This window comes from Fulmarus glacialis, unplaced genomic scaffold, assembly GCF_000690835.1.
Source record: "Fulmarus glacialis isolate BGI_N327 unplaced genomic scaffold, ASM69083v1 scaffold17307, whole genome shotgun sequence".
In the NCBI taxonomy this organism is placed as follows: Eukaryota; Metazoa; Chordata; class Aves; order Procellariiformes; family Procellariidae; genus Fulmarus; species Fulmarus glacialis.
This window is the reverse complement of record NW_009221427.1, coordinates 2,667-20,020: the sequence shown is the minus strand read 5'-3', so window position 1 is coordinate 20,020 and position 17,354 is coordinate 2,667. Positions and strand designations below refer to the sequence as shown.

At 41.7% G+C, this 17,354-nt stretch overlaps 1 protein-coding gene and 1 pseudogene across 1 annotated transcript; both read right to left on the bottom strand.

Moving 5' to 3' along the window:
* Positions 1-4,620: 4,620 nt before the first annotated feature.
* Positions 4,621-10,886, bottom strand: LOC104079179 (annotated as a pseudogene).
* Positions 10,887-12,283: 1,397 nt separating this feature from the next.
* Positions 12,284-16,994, bottom strand: LOC104070649 (glyoxylate reductase/hydroxypyruvate reductase-like). The gene is made up of 5 exons (XM_009581119.1): positions 16,613-16,994; positions 15,172-15,343; positions 13,667-13,845; positions 12,841-12,937; positions 12,284-12,440 (listed from the first exon to the last, which is right to left on the bottom strand). Exons 1-5 carry the CDS (start codon positions 16,992-16,994, stop codon positions 12,284-12,286), a joined length of 987 nt encoding a protein of 328 aa, XP_009579414.1.
* Positions 16,995-17,354: the final 360 nt, after the last annotated feature.

Genomic DNA, 17,354 nt, shown 5'->3' with positions numbered 1-17,354 from the left:
GGTTGGGGAGGATGGGGAGAGGAGGAGCTGCCGGGGCGGCGGGAGGTGTACCCCAAACCCCTCGGGGGAGCCGAGAGAGGGCAAAATAATTGTATGTTTTTTAAAAACGTATCGTGTTTCTGCGCTGTCAGTAATTTCAAAATAATCGGGATTTCGCATTAACGTCAGGCACGCTGTTTTTTCCATACTGTCTTTGAATACCGGCTATGGTCCGGTCTCTCTGTTGGTCATTACACTGTTTGCCCGCGAGCTAACGTGTCACGAAGAGTTGTCTCTGACCGGCAGACACCAATGACAGATCTCACTGTACACACGAAGGTCTTTTCCAACCGAAGTGATTCTAAGAATACCCTCAAAACCTCTCTTCGAGAGCCAAGCGACTGGGGCAGGCTCAGGTGCTCAGTCACCGCAGCTCTTACCCCGGCTACAGGCAGCCCTGTGCCTATCCCGGCCGAGAAACGCATGAAAATTTTCCTGACAAGGTTACTTGGACTGTAAATCCCCGGTGATGGAGACTGCCAAGGACAGCTTCAGTACTCGGTGCACTAAGCCTGTGCTGGAGCGATCCCCCTCGATGTGCAGGGGGTCAGCAGACTCTCGAGGGGGTGCCCGGCTTCGGTGGCGAGAACAGCTCAGGGGCCGGGAAATACCGCTGCTGCGGGCACCGGGGATCTCGCTCCTTCCACGCTACGAAACAACCAGCAACTGCGCACGGCTGCGTCTCTCCCGACTACTGTAATGCTTTGCAAAAGAATGAATTACAAAATCGTGCCTTCCTGAATTCTACCAAAGACATTTTGATGTGCTGAACGTTAAGGCAGTCAAGTTTAACAGCAAATCCTCTATAAAATGACTAATGGAAAGATAAAGTATAATAAAATGTTGTAATAATTATAAAAAACCATAACTTGTTCTTGTTATCCTGGTGATGATTTCTGAGTGTCATTTGCTTACATGGATTTCAAGTTCAGACAGTTAAACTTTAAAGCAAAAATTCATTAACTAGCAAGATGGGGTTACAGCATATTAACTGGATTCTTAGTTAAGTCTACTTGAATTTTCATCTTTAAGAAAAAGCAACAAACCCTAAAATGCTTACACATTCCCTGTTTCACATCAACTGCTTCCAAGTTTGCTGATAAGACACAATGGGTGATCTTTTAACTTACTTCTCACGTTACAATACCTGAGATGGAAGGACCATTGTAAAGTCCCTCTCAAAGACACAAGTCATTCTAGCTGTGAATCGAGGAAGGAGGTCTACCACTTTTGAGTAGTGAAGGTAAAAAAGGACAACACAGTAGTTTTTCCCTTTGCATATCAAATCAACAAATTTGAATGAAGAAAATGAAGAAGCAATTAGACAGAGAAGGAAAAAAAATAGTCAAAACTCTTTTTTTAAGCAAAAATCCAGGACATACATATCAAACGTCAAGAAAATGGGTGTGGGTGTGTTATCTGGTTAGATGCAGAGAGAATCAGATGGCTTCAAAGCTTTTTTGTTTAACTTGAACAGCTAATTTTCAAATTATGGTTCAGGAGCTGATATATCTCTATAGGAGATATATCTGTATAGCAACGTACATGACAGAAGAGGTCAGGAAGCCATTTATATTTTAAGTGATTGAAGAGCTGTTCGAATTACTAGGACACAGAATGTCACAGAAAGTAGACTGTGGGCAGCAACCAAACAACAGTTACCATAAGCTAAGTCTGATTAAGGTAAAACAAGATGAGAGTGTTGCACCAGTGCACTATCATGTCCTAAGTAGATTTAATTTGTAGAGTACCTTAAAGACCTCCATGTAGTGTGTTAAGCTGAATTACAGAGTGTTGCAGTGTGCTGTTAGTTTTCTATTACAGAAAGGGATCTATTATACCAGCATTGTGACAAAGTTCTCTGAAATTAATGTCTATGAGTATGGGGAGAGAAGTATTGCACAATTTGTGAACTTCATTCCCATTATTAAATATTGCCATTGGTGTCCATGTAATACTGCAGGGCAAGCTGATGCCTGCAGTGTTAATAAGGTGCTTGCACAATAATTGTTTCTTAGGATTAGACTTTTGAAGTATTGCGTTAGCCTAAAAGATTTTTGTATAATGTAATGTGACACATTTCCCGGTTGGGATGTATAGACTAGGTTAAGTATGAAACTGGATAAGGACATACATTTCCCATGTCTAGGCTATGTGTTAAAGCACTGTTATATGTGACCAGGATTCATAGGACAAAAAAACAGAGGCAGGAGATCTATATTCACAAGTTTATTGTTTCCGGCAAGGTCAACTCAAGCGATGCATTTGTTGTCACTGACTCTAAACCATCACAGTGCTATCACTAACCCATCTGCTTGCCACAGGTAAGACCAGCTTTCCCAGTAGACTACTGTAGCAGCACTTTATGCCAGATCATCTACTGTTTGCCCATCAAAATGTTTCAAACAAAACTGAATCAATGGAGTGAACGGTAACGGATCATCTCTTTGCTCTTGTGGCCGCTGAATTTTTTGATCCATTTTTAGTACTTGTAAGATTGGATGTATTGTGTTTTCTAAGCACAATCTAAGTAGAATAGCAGAGATGGGAAACGGCATCTAGTAAGCACAGGAAAGCTTCCTTAACTGTGTGTCAGTTAATTTGATACTATTCAATAAATATTTATAGATTAAGGAAAGGCAGGAAACAAACGGCCATTTTTTGCAATGTAATTTGAAAAAAGAGGTAGTTGCTTCCTGAACACATTTTGGGAAGCTGTCCTTCAAGTAATGATTTCCAGTCTGTGGAATGCCAAGTCGTTAAGCGTTGTGTGTGAGTCAACTCATCACTTCAATGACTGACAGGTGTCCTGTTGTCTAGCGCTGTGTCTTCCTGTCTAAAACACCCCACCGGCAGAGAGCACTTCTGTAACTAATCAGCCCAGATACTTGAAATATCTGCAAATTTAGAAGTAAAACTCCAAGCAAATGCCAAACATGTTCTATTGTTTTATGTAGAAGTGAAAACCTTGTGTGTTTTTTCCAGTTTTAGGATATTGATCTAATAAAAGGTATTTTTTTCTCTCTGCTATTTTAGCTTTGTTTTCAGCTCTGTAATTTATTGCTTAGCCTTTTATTTTGAAAGAATACACTTTTTTTTGTCAAGGTCACACAGGTGACAATGAAAGGCATCCTGGGCGCGTGTACCTCAGAGAACAGGGAGGTACCTGGGACAGTCTTGAAATTCTTGCCAGCCAACTTGCTGTTCCTGAAAGGCTGCAATGTCTTGTTTCCCTGAGCTGCAAGAGTTGGTAACAGCATCGTATGTTAAACTGGTGGAAGGAAGTGTCTTTTGGCAAGCACCAGTGACAACTTTCTGCAAGAAAAAGGAAGTGGAAATGGCTCTGTAAAGATGCATGAGACTACAGGCAAAATCCTAGCTGCACTAAATGGCAACTTTCCTATAAATTTTACTGATAGATTAAATAATCATACTATTCATAAAGTCATACTACATAATAAAATGCATAGTACTGCCACTTTGATTTGTGTATTGGTTTATTTGTCTTTTGGACATGTATTAAGACCACAGAGAGTACATAAAGACAACCGAGAGGACATTAAACTGTTTCCTCCAAAGCTTTAGTGAGGTGGATCAGCATTCTTCTATTTAAAGAGATCTTTTCGCTGTGGAATTTGAATGATTAATTGTAATACAGGTGCTATTTCTAGTGGAGGAAAGCCATGGGATTTTAACTTTTTCTATAGTAATTGCAGTAACAAAAGCAATTTGTCAAAGTATTTTTTTTCTCTTCACAGTAGTGCAGCTCCCTGCTATATCTTGTTTCAAATATAATTATTCTTGTGAATGTCCAGAAGCAGTGATACAAAGGAAAACATATAGATTTGGATTTTAATGCTGCATGTGTTTTTATAGACTTTTGTGTTCCCACTAATTTACAGAATGGTGCTGGAGGCTTAGGGGGCTCCAAGTGTTCTTGCAAATATTTGCACAAAGTTGAAAAACTGGAGGTAGACTGCGCATAAATTTGGTATTACAAACACATGTAAAGCATGTTCATCTTGAAGACTAATTTTTCTTAGTGCTAGTACTTTAAATTGTGTTCTAAAATCCAGTCTGCTCTGACTAAGTGATTCTGAGTACTTTTCTGAAAACTGAATTTTGCCTCAGCATTTTGTGTCTCAGGAGCTAGTTTAAATGGAGACTTCTACATGGAAAATCAATATTATTTCTAGCCACGTAGCTCACTTTGTTGTATTTGATAGTTAATAGAATGGGAACAAAGTGAATTACGTAATCTAAAACGCTGTTTTCTTTAGGACTAGGGAGGCTAGCAAGAACTGTAAGTGCATTGGCAATGAGAAGTTGTTTTTCCCAGAGCCACGTAAAGCCTGCATGCATCTATCTGTGGTTGGAAGTGAAAAGTAATGTATTCCTCCACTTTGCAAGGAAATTAAAATGTAAAAGTTGTTTTTTAATTACATGTGAGACCCAGCCAGAGCTTTCCATGACCACTTGGAATAGGTTTCTCTTAACAGGGAAAACATTAGAATAAAAACCTCTAGAGCTGATGGGGGGAAAGAGAAGAATAAAGAGAGAGCTGTGATAGCCTTTTGCACATCAGCTAGGGAGCACTTCACTGGGTATGGGGAGACCATTAAGAGCTGTAGTATGTTTTCAGCTGCTTCCTCTGTTATCATGTAGGTGGCTTTGCCTGTTTTAATGCCGAGGTGAGGTGTTACGACGACGTTCTTTAATTTTAACAACATACGATCTCTGGAAGAAAGGAAAAAAGAGGTAGTTAAGTTACCTACTGTTGTTCCTCGAAATAAAGAGGAGTCCTACTTTGGCTTTTGCACTGTATTTAAATATAATTTAGCATAACTTTACAAGTCCCACTTCAATCCACAGAACCTGATCACCTGTGTTCAAGTAACTGTGGATGTCAAAAGGACATACAAAGAGTTTATACTGTGCTCTTTTGTCCAGAAGCAGACTTTTGCCATTAGGCAGCAATTTGAACTATGTCAGAAGAGAGGATGAAGCCCTGCTGCCACGTGAACCCTACAAAATGGCCTGAGCTGTAGTTATTCGACTCAGATAATGGACAGTGATGTCCTGGCACAGAGACATAACAAGACCAAACCGCCCGCAACCCAAAATGCAGCCCAGCACAGTTAAGTCCATGAGGCACCATTCTGGTAGAGGTGTCTTTTTAGCCAAGCTGAGTAGCCTCCGGGCCCGAGAGATCCGCAGTGCTTCAGCCTTGTATTGGGGAAGCAAGCCTGCAGGGAGGGAAACCTCGGGGCAATGCAGCCGGTCTAAGAAGGGATGACTCAAGCAGCTTCCACCCATTCGCGGCAAGTTGCACCTTCAGATAAAGCAATTTGTAAGTGAAGCACTGCTGCAGCTTCATATGGTGATTCCGTGGAGGGGGTTTAATGCTCCCCTCGGCACACAAGCCCCCTCCTGCTGTTTCCTGGCGCCCAGGCTTCCCTTTGGGCTGTTATCAGACCCAGCATCTGGGCTGCATTCCATCCGTATTCATGGCACTTCTACCCAAACCTCCCCCCCGGGGGCGAGTGGGGCTGCCTCTGCCAGATCCCTGCCCCTGCAGGGATGCCTCCTGCCTCCTCCAGGGCTCGGGCATCGTTTCTGAGAAATAAGCAGAGATGGCAACCGGGGCAGTGGTTCCAGGCAGGTGACATCCAAAGCTGCAGCCCTGGTAACACCAGTCTGCAGAGCTGTCACCAGGCCTCTTGGTCAACTCCTGCATGCGGTTTGGAGTAAGAGTGTCTCTGAGTGCCATTTGCAGGTAACGATCTGAGAGTGAAAAGAGAACAGAAGGGGAGAGAGAGGAATTTTCACCATGCCTGATCTGTCCTGGGTGTATGCACCAGCTGTGCGGTGGATGCAGCATGGTGCTGCACGTAACACAACGGGGGCTGGCTCATACTTTCTCCTCAGGCCAGTCAACGGTTCTGGATGGTACCTGGATGGCTGATGTAATGAGAGTAGCTGTGGGTTTCATCAGCTCCATCTCTCTTTTCCCAATCAGCTTGTGTGTCTGAGGTGTCAGGGTCACCACCACTATCACAAAATCTGCCTGCTGGAGCAAGTTGTCTACCTTTCCGCAGTAAACGGTACTGACAGCTTGCTCCTTTTGCTCTTTCCTGGTGGGGAGAAAAAGGATCACACTGTATTTCAGGGTATCAGTCATGAAAGTATTTTCTTCAATGATGTCATTGGTATACAAACTAAAGGATCTGACTATCACATTCATGTAGCAAACAGGTGGCAAACAAAGGTGAATTTAGTCTCAGCTGGCTGTTTAGGCCCTTCTGGAAGGCTTCAAGCCCTACAGCAGGGGATGGATTGCATGCCTGCCTCTCAGCCACTGCAGTGCAGGGTCCGGGGGCTTCTTTTAAAGTCTGCAAGTGGACCAAGGCTAAGCAGTGGAACAGATGGCAGCACATGGTCCACTCTCCAGGATCCCCCGTGGGGACGGTGCACCTCACAGGATGCAGTAATCGCTCAAACCAGAGTAGTGGTATTCACCAGAGCTCATCCGTGTGAGCTCTGAGCATGACGGCGGTCCTCAACCTGTTGGCATCCTCCAGTGAGCCTGGCATTTTCGGATGAGTGGAATCAGCAAGGCAGCTCTTTGGCCGCCCCAGGACTTTCACAAAATAAAGTGTTCAACCCAAGAAGTTACCAAAGTAGAGAGAGATTTTTAGCTTGAACTTTTCACAATAAAAAAGGATCCTTGCCATTTCTCTTTTTCTTTGTAAATTTGGCTGCCTGAAATTTGGGAAATAAAGAAGCAATGATAAGAGATTGTGTGTACAATCTTCTGCTCCTGATTGCAAGAGAATGGCTTTGAATTATCTTCTCCCTAATCTAGAAATAAAGAAAGAATTCACACTAAGAAAATTAACTTCAGCGTAGCTTTGGACCATGTGTCTCCTAACGCATGCATTTCATTGTTTTCTTTCAGTGTCCAGGTCAACAGCCACAGATTAAGTGGGTAAAGAACAGACTGGAACTACAGCCAGTATTGCAGCATGCAGAGTGCATCTCGCTTCAGCGCATAAGCTTGAAGTGTAAATGTACTCTAAAATAAGCAGGTTTTTAATTTCTGTGTCACTGTGTGTTGATTATTCATCACAGCACTCCTACATAAAAGTTACTTTAAAGACTGAAAAATATTAAACAGAGGGACTTAGTGATGATCCGCAGAAAATAAAAAAAGGATTTGTGCCTTATTTTCTCTTTTTTGTGGTTTATGAAGAAATTCTGAAAGATCTTAAGGAGGGTTTTGACTAGTACTTTTTTAATGTGAGTTTGCTCAGCTGTTTTTGTAATTTCTGAAGTAACAGAACGCCAAGCAAGGCTAGAAATTTCTGGCCTCATCCACCCTTGTGATTTGGTTAGGGCTAGCAAGAACAGTAACTCTCCTGCTGCAGTCTGCATATGGAGAAAATCACTGAAAGCCACATGTACTAGCACTGCAGCTTCCTCCTTCAGTCAGGGAGGAGTAAAGTTGTCTCAGGGTAGATCATGGTTTATAGCAGTAAACATTTGTTCTGCTTGTTGGCTGCACCTTGCCTGATTGCAACGGCCTCGAGTTGTACATGGGGATCTTGCTCACCTTTACATTGAAGAGCCCCTGTGCTGAATCTCTAACAAGGATCAGACTCCCAGATACGCAAGTTAGGAGGGGCTAGAAATAAAGGGTGAAATCCGGTTAAACACTTGGCAAAATTCCTACTGGTTTGAAGAGAAACAAGGTTTTCTCAAGAACAGCTCTCAAGTTAATCAGTTTTCATATTGTGCCAAGTATGTTTCCTAGTTCTGCAGTCAGAGTTTCAACAAGATCACTCCTGAGCTTCAAAATACGGGGAAAAAATAAACAAAAGGTAGAGTTATGTGTCACTATGGTAAGACACGATAAGAATAAAAAAAGTATAAGCTTGATTTTCCTTTTTCTGATCACATCTCCAGGAAACCTTGGCATTTCTAATATAAAACCTAAATTAAGTTTCCAAGTGTTTAATTACCAAGTAATTCCTTAAAAGACTGATTTGAGGCAACCATTCTTTTTTTTTTCTTTCTTTTTAATCTTGGCCCTGTTCCCTCATTTCTTGCTATATTCCTGACATAATTCCTCAAAAAGGAAATACTGACTATCTAAAAGGGAGTTTCTGCTGTAATTGGGGTCAAGACATATCTTTACCTCCGTGTCCTGTTGTGGTACAAAATGTTCATTTCAAATGCTTTGGCTCTCAGAGCTATCTTACACCCAACGCTGCCCGTGCCCGTGATCCCCAGAGTAGCTCCAGTAACTTCAACTCCCAGAAAATCAGCTTCACAGTACTCCATACCTGAAGAAATTGCTACGTGATAGCCTGCAAGAAAAACACCCCAGTATGAACACAGGAACATGGCAAAAGAGTTTGGGTTTGTTGTGCTACTATAGTACACTTTTAATGGTTACAAATACACAATTTTAAATAGCAATGGTTTTTGTAATGTCCTAGGTGACTCCCTAATCTTTCCCTGCCGCATGTATGTGACATTCCCATTTATTCTCACCATACTACAAAAAGCCTTTTGATGTAATCTCCCCTAAAAATTGATTGTACTGCTTTAGACTCATAAAAATATTGCCCTGTTCTGCATCAACAATCAAAAAAATTGTTGCCAGTAACACTGCAGAGTTTGGAAATGCCATGTAGAGAATAACACCAGATGTTGGTTTTGCTATTTAGAATAAGAACAGGTTTCCTGATCACCTCTGCCACTCTCCTTGGAAAGAAAAGTGTGACTTCTTTAAAAATCCCTACTCAGTAATTTCCATAATTATATGTTAAACCTGCAAAATTTTGGATAGTTCTACAACACAGAAAATAAACTTATATGCACAGAGACAGCACTTATTAGTCTGCTAGCAAGGTGACAGGCTTCTGATATTTCAGTCTTCTGATATTGCCAGCTCTTCTGAAACCTAAGCAGAATATTGTGAAAGTATCAAAAAATGCCTCAAGGTAAAACTCAGTTATGCCAGGGCAGAGCTATCAGAAGTGCCACCAGGGATAGTTTATGTAGATGGAAACAAGAAATTAATCTCCCTTTTAATCTGTCTCCTTCTTGTGAGGTAGAAAGATTTAGGGGAAGACAAGTCTCCTTTGAGTTTCTATGAATCTTGTGGTACAGCTGGCACGCCAAAGGCAGGTAAATTTAATAGGATAAATCTGGAGGATCTTTTCCTCCAGAGGGTAGGTCTATTTGGGGAGATGGCAAGAAAAAATTGTGGAAGAAACTAGAAAGGGTGCTACTAGCAGAAGCTGGAGCAGACTGCCCTGTTGCTCTCTAATGCTCCTTCAATTCTGCAATTCTGCACCAACCCATTTCAGTCCCTGAGAATACGCCCACACCTCTGTCAGCCCCAGCTTTCAGCATATACCCTTATTCTGCTCCACTGTTGCCTCCCACACTCTAATTTCTTCTGCCAGCCTGTGATTGCAGCGATCGTCTGATCTTTGGCATCCCCCACTTTTGGTCAATAGCACTGTACCGCTATCACATGAAGAGGCATGTCTTATGTCAGCCAAATGTCATAGTCACTGAAAATGCGCTGCTGAAGAAGGTAATCAAATTTAAAGTTTTCATATGTAGGAAGAACACCTCAGTGTGTTGTTCACCTGAAACCGTTAAATCAAGTTTACAGCTATATTTATTCTAAAAACTAAACTCCAGCTTCTAAGACCAAGCCCTGTCCATAAAGCAAAAAGCTGTATTTGAATCGAATGTGATTGGATTCTGCTCAAGTATTTTCAGCTCAGGCTGGTGACCTGTGAAAAATGAACTCATATGATTTTATTTATACCTAGTTGAAATGTATGTTTGTGGATAATGTAATAATTTAGATATATTTGTGATATATAAAATATATTAAAATAGCAATTATCCTATTTGCCAACCCAACATATTTAGATTTTTATGGTTTCTGTGAAACTATGTGCACTACAGATAACTCTAGGAAAAGTCAAGTTAATGGTAGGTAAATCTTGTATGAGTTTTAGAAGCCACAAAAGAATTGAGATGTTACCTTCCACTAGTCTTCTAGCAGATCCTAGCAGCAAAGTCATGCCAGTATCTGCTGTGCTGCTAGAAACAGCACGTGGAGCATTAGCCATCTTCACACCAAAGCTAGCTACAAGATTCAGATCCAGGTGATGCACCCCTAACCCTGAATTTGCAATCACTTTCAAGCTTGGCAGGCTCTGGAGGAGCCTCTTGGTCAATGACTGGTTTGTGCCACCACAAATAGATCGCTTGGAACTTTTTACTTATATGCTTTCTGTTTTCAAGAAATTCCTTCATGGTAATGAGGTAGAAATGTTTCTTCAGGAACCCCATGTGGCCACGCAGTATTCCATGTATGCCACCAATTTAATTTACCAAAAGCCCAGGTAGCTCTCCTCCTCCCGTGATCTGCACAAAGAAGACAGACCCAGAGTCAGAAGACAGACATATAATTATTTCCAGATATTTTAAAGAATAACCACTTTCATGTCCTGTTTCATGACACCTATGACAAGAGATCTTATAAACCACATATTTAGATAGGGATGTAAACAAACCAGGACAAGAAAGCAGCTCTTTTAAGTATACTACCAATTATACACACACATACACGAACACACAGAGGTATTCACATAATCAAGTCTGAGCAAGTTCTGTCCCTCATGGTCTGTAAGGTTTCATATCATTGCCACCAGGCTCATAGCACACAATTATTTATCATTAATTACTTAGTTTCAGATCACCAATACTCCGGTGCAGTAAATCTCCTTCCCTACCCTGAAATCACAAATTACCATATCTAAGTAGTTTAGAAAAATGTCGAACCAAATCTAGTTCGTGAAAATAAATTGCACAGCTTCATCATGAACTTTGAGTTACCAGGTTAATTTTTAAATGCTTCATTGCAGAGATTTTTGCAGCCTCCTCTCTGGAAGAGACACCAGTGACTTCTTAACTGTATTGCCTTCTCCTGAGGCTATCGTAAGTTAACAAAATAATAGATGCTTAGGCAAGTGTTTTCCAAGACGGACTTATACACTCAAATTAAAGCGTGGGGTTTTTTTTGCAGGAACCACTGACCATCTGTTCCTGGTTCCCAAGGGTCTTTGAACTGACAGCTTTTTTTTTTTTTTAAATAGACTATTTATGGCTACCATTTATTTTCCACAGGAATTTTGGGAATAGCTGCGGAGAGAGCTGTTCAAGAGCTGAAAATCTTGGAGTCCCCTACGGCAATACTTGCTGTTGCCTTGTTAGTAGTATTTCACTATTTGCATCTGAATGTCTAACTCTTGGCCTGTCTACGCTTCCTGTGCTAAAACTTCAATTTACCATCCTTTCAAGAAGCCTGAGCATATTGCAAAATAATGGAGGTGACAAACATTTTACTAAATTTTCTGACTTTGTTGCTTGCTCATAGGGAAGAGAATGTAAGAAAAAGCTTGGCCCTGGGCTGGAAGTTAGGACTGATCACTAATTTTTCTTTAGGCTGTGCCCTCATCCATGTGATTTCAGTGGTAGATCTACCGTTGTTCCATGGCCAGTCAAGATAAAAGCATCATTTTTGTCCACATGGAGGAACTAAATCTCTTTGGATTTACTTTGGTTTTCAAAGGATCCCCTGAGGAAAATCAAAGATACTTTTTCAATTATTGGCTTTGCTTTGATTTAACATGTAGATGAAGCAGAGCTGCTCTTATATTAGAAAACCTTAGGCCTATGATCATTTCAAAGGAGTCTGCTTTCTTCAGTGTTTTGACATAAAAATAGAATATTGCAATATTGGCTGAAAAGTGTTCCAGGATACAGTAAAATTTCTGCAGGGAATTAATGCTCAATTCACCTTAAATAAATTTGAGAGTGTCACACAAACTGCTTGGTGTACTTGCTTATCATTATGTAGCAGCAAGTACTGGGAACAGAACACAGGTATTCATTGAAATTATGGACTGAAGATATCCAAGTGCATAACTACTCAGTTTAAAATCTTCAAACAAATCCCTTTTATTAGTTCCACTTTATTTTTCAGAATTGTAAATAACAGTACAGATCAAGACTAGTGAGATGACAGCTTTGCAGTATCATTACAACGACAGCAATGCAGGAACAGGTTGCTTTTTTTTTTTTGAAGTTGTACTGTAAGAAATAGTGCCTTCCCATACATATGAGATTTAGTGATATCATCTGGCACACATCATTTGGGAAACACTTCACTTGGAATGGGTTGGCCATTGAGAACAGCCAGCATATTTGCTATTGCTTCTTCTGCCATCATACGGGTAGCTTGGACTGTTGCGGTTCCAATGTGAGGGGTTATGATGATGTTATTTAATTTTAATAAAGGATGATCTCTGTAAGAAACAGAAAGAACAGAATGTATTACACAGGGAATTTACTCTGCAGCTATCCCATGCTACTTGTTAAGAACTGAACCTCAGGAAACAGCAATGGAATGTTGAGATAAAAGGGCCACAAGCACAGAACGAGCAGAAAGCTGTGGGAAGCTTGCTTACCCATTTCTTCTTCCTCTCTATCGGTCTCGTTGCCTTGCCCGTCAGTTAGACTGGCAAAGAACTGACAGATGTGGGAAAGGTGAATAGTTTGTCATTTATTTATGACTGTGTGAGACAGGCTGAGGTTTTGCCCTTAAACAGTGAGAGGGACTCCCCATGGAGATCAAGATTATGAGCACACTTTTGCACACAGTTGAAAATACTTCAGATTAATAGAATGGAAAACAGGTTTCTCTACCTTGGCAGAGGCTCAGGGTGCGTCACGTCCAGAGCGGCAGCCCTAATAACCTTATTCTGGAGAGCTTCTACCAACGCATCTTGATCAATAACTGCACCTGCATTGAAATAAAATCTTGCTATCGTGACGAGTTAATGAACATGTTTTTATCTGAGAGTGGGGAAAGGTCTCAAGGGTCTAGTGAGAAAAATTACAGGATCTTCACCTTGTTAGAAAGTAGAATGTCTTTCTCATAACCATTAACCAAACAAAACAGAGATTTTTTTTACTAATCTTTAATTAGAGGAGGATTATGGTCCACTGCATAAGGCATTCACATCCTGGGATGTGACCAGTTTCAGTCTTTTCCTCGTTGACACTGATTTCCTGTATTATTATAGACAAATCATTTAATCTCTGCAAGCTTTCCACTCTTCTATCTCTGCTTTGTTTACTGAAACTATTATCTCTCTCTTCTATTCTTGTTCAGTGCCAACAGATCTGTAATCCCATGTAAGGTTCTTTTCTAGGTAGATGTTCCAAATGAAACTTATGTTTTGCCTTGTACCCCATTCATCATCAGTGATGACAAACGTTTCAGTTATTTCCACTAAAAAAAGCTGTCTTTAGGATAAGGCTGAAGAGAACAGAACATCTGCTGAGCATCAGCAGATTCCATAGGACCTTTGAACACATAGCATCTGATCTATGATAAGTCATTCATTTGTAGACTGCCAAAACTTCATGACACAAACAATACAGGGATATCACAGACTGAGGTTGGAGGGGAGAATGTCAACACAACCTTAACTATGGAGCCACAAACAGTGCTTTTAGACTGTCCTACCTCGGCTGATGTTTATAAGAATAGCTGTGGGTTTCATCAGCCCCAGCTCCTTTTTCCCAATCAGTTTGTGAGTCTCAGGAGTCAGGTTCACAACCAACATAACAAAGTCAGATTGCTGCAGCAAGTCTTCCATCTTCTCACAGTAGTGGGCATCAACTGCCTCTTCCTCCTCCTTTCTTCTGAAGGAAAAATGCACACACCCCCAAATTGACACAACTATTTCTAACTGGCTTTAACAATCAATCAACCCTAGGAGAGATCTGGAACAGCATAGAGATTGAGAGGTTTGAGACCAAGGTAAAGACATTGATAGGTACAGATGGTGGAAGGAGTAGGGAAGGATGTGGGCTAGAGGGCTAGAAGAATGGCAGGACACTGAAGGAGTGATTCATGTGTGAAAGTGAAGCACGCAGGCGATATTAGGTATAGGAGGTTGGGGATGCAGTCAGACCCCACTCTTCTCTCCTGCGTCTATGCCAATCCCTGTAGAGTCTCTCCTTGCTGGTCATGTGAGTTAGGACTTGGGGTGGAAAAGGAATGAAGGGGAAGCGAAGTCTGAAAAAAAGGGAACTATAAAACTAATGACCCTTTTCACTGGTGTCGGTGTGATGAGTGATCTGGCTGGGCTGAGGAGAGGGGTGACTGGCTGGGTGGGCCAGGGATGTTGCCAGAAGCCTGAAGAGTCTGGCAGGACAGGGGACAAAATGAGGGCACAAGGCTTGGTTTCCTTGGACACCACCTTCAGAAAGGTTACACGGCCCTTGTTCCAAACTGCTAGTAGCTAACCAGGGCAGAGTGAGCACAGGAGGTGAGGGTGGGCTGCTCCCCGAGGGGAGCAGCAGGGAGCCAAAGCGAGGAAGCAGCTGGTGCTCCTCATGCTGCTTGTAACTGTCACAAGTGCCTAGCATTGTGCAATTTGGTATACTACTTATATGGAACTGGTTTAGCATAACTTGCTTAGCATTAGTAGCTAAATTTGCTGAAGCCTTAGGCCACAAGCTGTGAACTCTCACCTAGATATGTTGAACTTTTACCTAGTCAAGTAAAAGAAGGCCCCAGAGCCAGTTCAAGCCAGAAGATAAGGAAGCTACATTCATTAACAGAAGCTGCAACCTTAGGGATAAGAAAAGAAACAGCCTGCCTAAAGACAATGAAAGGACCTAATAAAGAACGGGAAGACCCCAGACCCTAATATTACTACTGGTCTGAACAGTTGCACGAGGGGTGGGGAATTTAGATTGTAGAGGTATAATTGCCCAGGGATTTCTTTGCTCAAGGTCCCTCTTTGGAGGCACCCAGCTCGAGCTGTAGCGCTATTAATAAAAAGGACTTTATAGAATAATCTCTTTTCGGCTTATTGATTCAGCAGAAACCTAGAGTCAAACCCTGTTATGGTGGCTGGCATGCGTAATTTCTGTAACACTAGGAAGATCGGGGACACAGCAGAGTTGTGGTTTCCATCGCTGTCCCCTGACCAATTACATGCAGAAACCAGACGTTTTTACCTCCGGTTCCTGTTATGGTACAGGATCCTCATGTCGAAGGCTCTGGCTCTCTGAGCCACTCTGTACCCAATGCTGCCCATCCCGATGATCCCAAGCGTCGCTCTGGTTACTTCCACTCCCAGCCAGTCAACAGCAAAATACTTTGTGTCTGGAGAAACCGCAATCTGGCAGCCTGAATGTTAAATACATGTTAAATGGGTACAAATGGGTACAAATGGGTACATGTTAAATGGGTACAAACGGACCATAAACATAGGTTTGAGGGAAAGGAAAAGTTTCTCATCATCACAGCAGCAGGGCTCTAGAGCACTCCTTACAAAACATCCTTGCTAGTTTTGACCAGTTTATAGAAGGGCCTGGATGGTGCCACTCCCTGCAACAGCCAGGGCTGCAGCCAGCAACACAGGGGGGCTCCTGGGTGGGTACGGTGCTGGGAGGAATGGCTCCTCAGGGAATTAACTCTTCTGTGGCTGGAGTATTTTCTTGGAAGTTCAAAAATAGCTTCTTTGACACTTACCACCCCGCAAGCATTGACTTAACGTTTTTTTAGCTGGGGTTAAATCTCACCATTTCTCTCCTGGATCACAACACAAAGCAGCCTACTGCTTGAGTGGGGATGAAGGTTGAAAATTCCAGCTCAGCCAGGGATCTCTATGAGCTTTTATATAAAAAACTCGAGGTCCAGCAAAATGGAATAGTGAAAAAACATCATGGGGAAACAGGGTGCTCAGGGGTAGAGCAGCAGTGACAGAAACACTATGAGTCCCTGAAGACAGAGGCAACTTCTTGTGATAGTCTCTACTGACACCTTCCTTCCCCTGAAAGGCATTGCGTAGCAAGGGCATGTGGGGAAAGCACCTACCTTTAAGGACATAAACTAATGTTGGTGGTACAGTTTGAATAACTTTGTCAAAAGGATTATCAGCTAGTTCAATAATAACGCTGATGCTCTTCTGGAAATACAACCCACTGGGTTAGACAAACTCTTCACAGAAGCAGGAAAAAAATTAAGAGTTATACTAATTACTGCTCTAGAGATGGGGACATGCTTTGTACCTTCCTGTAGCTCCTAACACTTGTTTCAAGGGGAAATGGAAAAGTGGTGACACTGATTTGGATGCATTTTGTATTCAGTTTTTACAGCTATAAACAACTCACCCAGTGAACAGCCAGAGGAGAATTAAGCCCCAGACATTATTCCAAACAGGATACCACAAGTAATTTTGAAGTGCATAACTTAGACAAAGGCCTTACTCTTGTCACCACTGCCTTAAAAAGAAGTGGGACATAGGAAAACCAGAGGCCTCTGAAAATGGAGTCCTCAGAAATTCTTTTCCCTGTAAAAGCATCCCAAATATTGATTTGGACAGATCATCTGTATCATAGTAAAAGTGAGATATGCCAAAGAAGTGGCTAAGATCCAGGAAATTTAAAACATTACCTTCCACTAGTCTTCTGGCAGAGGCCAGCATCAAGGCCACTCCTATGTCTGCTGTTGGGTCCGCCACGGCATGTGGGGTGTTGGTCACTTTTACGCCAAAGTTAGAAGTCATTTTCAAGTCTAAGTGATCGACTCCAACCCCAGAGTTTCCAATTACCTTCAAATTAGGCAGGCTTTCTAGAAGCTCCTGGTCAATAGTTGGCCTGCCCTCAAACACGAAAACAGATTGGATTTTTTTGCTCATTTCTTTTTTGTTTTCAAGAAATTCCTTCATGGTGATAAGGCGAAAATGTTTCTTCAAAAGTGCTGCAACATTTTCTAGCACACCATGAGTTCCTCCTATATCCAGAATCAAAACACCCGGCAACTCTTCTTCTGCCATGACCTGCAACAGGGGAATAGAAGAAATACTCCTTTGTTTAGGAGAACACCCTTAAAGGATTGATGCTGTAGAGATCATTTAAATTCACATCTGTAAAACAAGAAACTGATGAAATTCAATACTGCTTTTAATGATACAGAATAAATTCACAGAATAAATCACTTGGTACTAGCGTGGTACATTAGACAACTTCCCGGTATTTTCATTTGTGCTGATTTAGACTATAACACCAAGGAATATCCACCCCCTGAGATCTAAATCCAGTCCTACAAGGTGTTCTTCTCAAATAGTTTCATTTTAGTCCTGAATCAATATTGATTTCACACAAACCTGGTAGCTTCTCAACCTTATTCGTATTTC

Bases quoted from the DNA above. Each gene is read 5' to 3' on its own strand.
- LOC104070649 (XM_009581119.1), bottom strand. From the start codon at position 16,994: ATGGCAGAAGAAGAGTTGCCGGGTGTTTTGATTCTGGATATAGGAGGA. The intron at 12,938-13,666 runs GTAGGACAGTCT...ATTTCAATGCAG, and splicing joins TCTTATAAACATCAGCCGAG to GTGCAGTTATTGATCAAGAT. The intron at 12,441-12,840 runs GTAGAGAAACCT...TGTTTCTTACAG, and splicing joins CACCCTGAGCCTCTGCCAAG to AGATCATCCTTTATTAAAAT.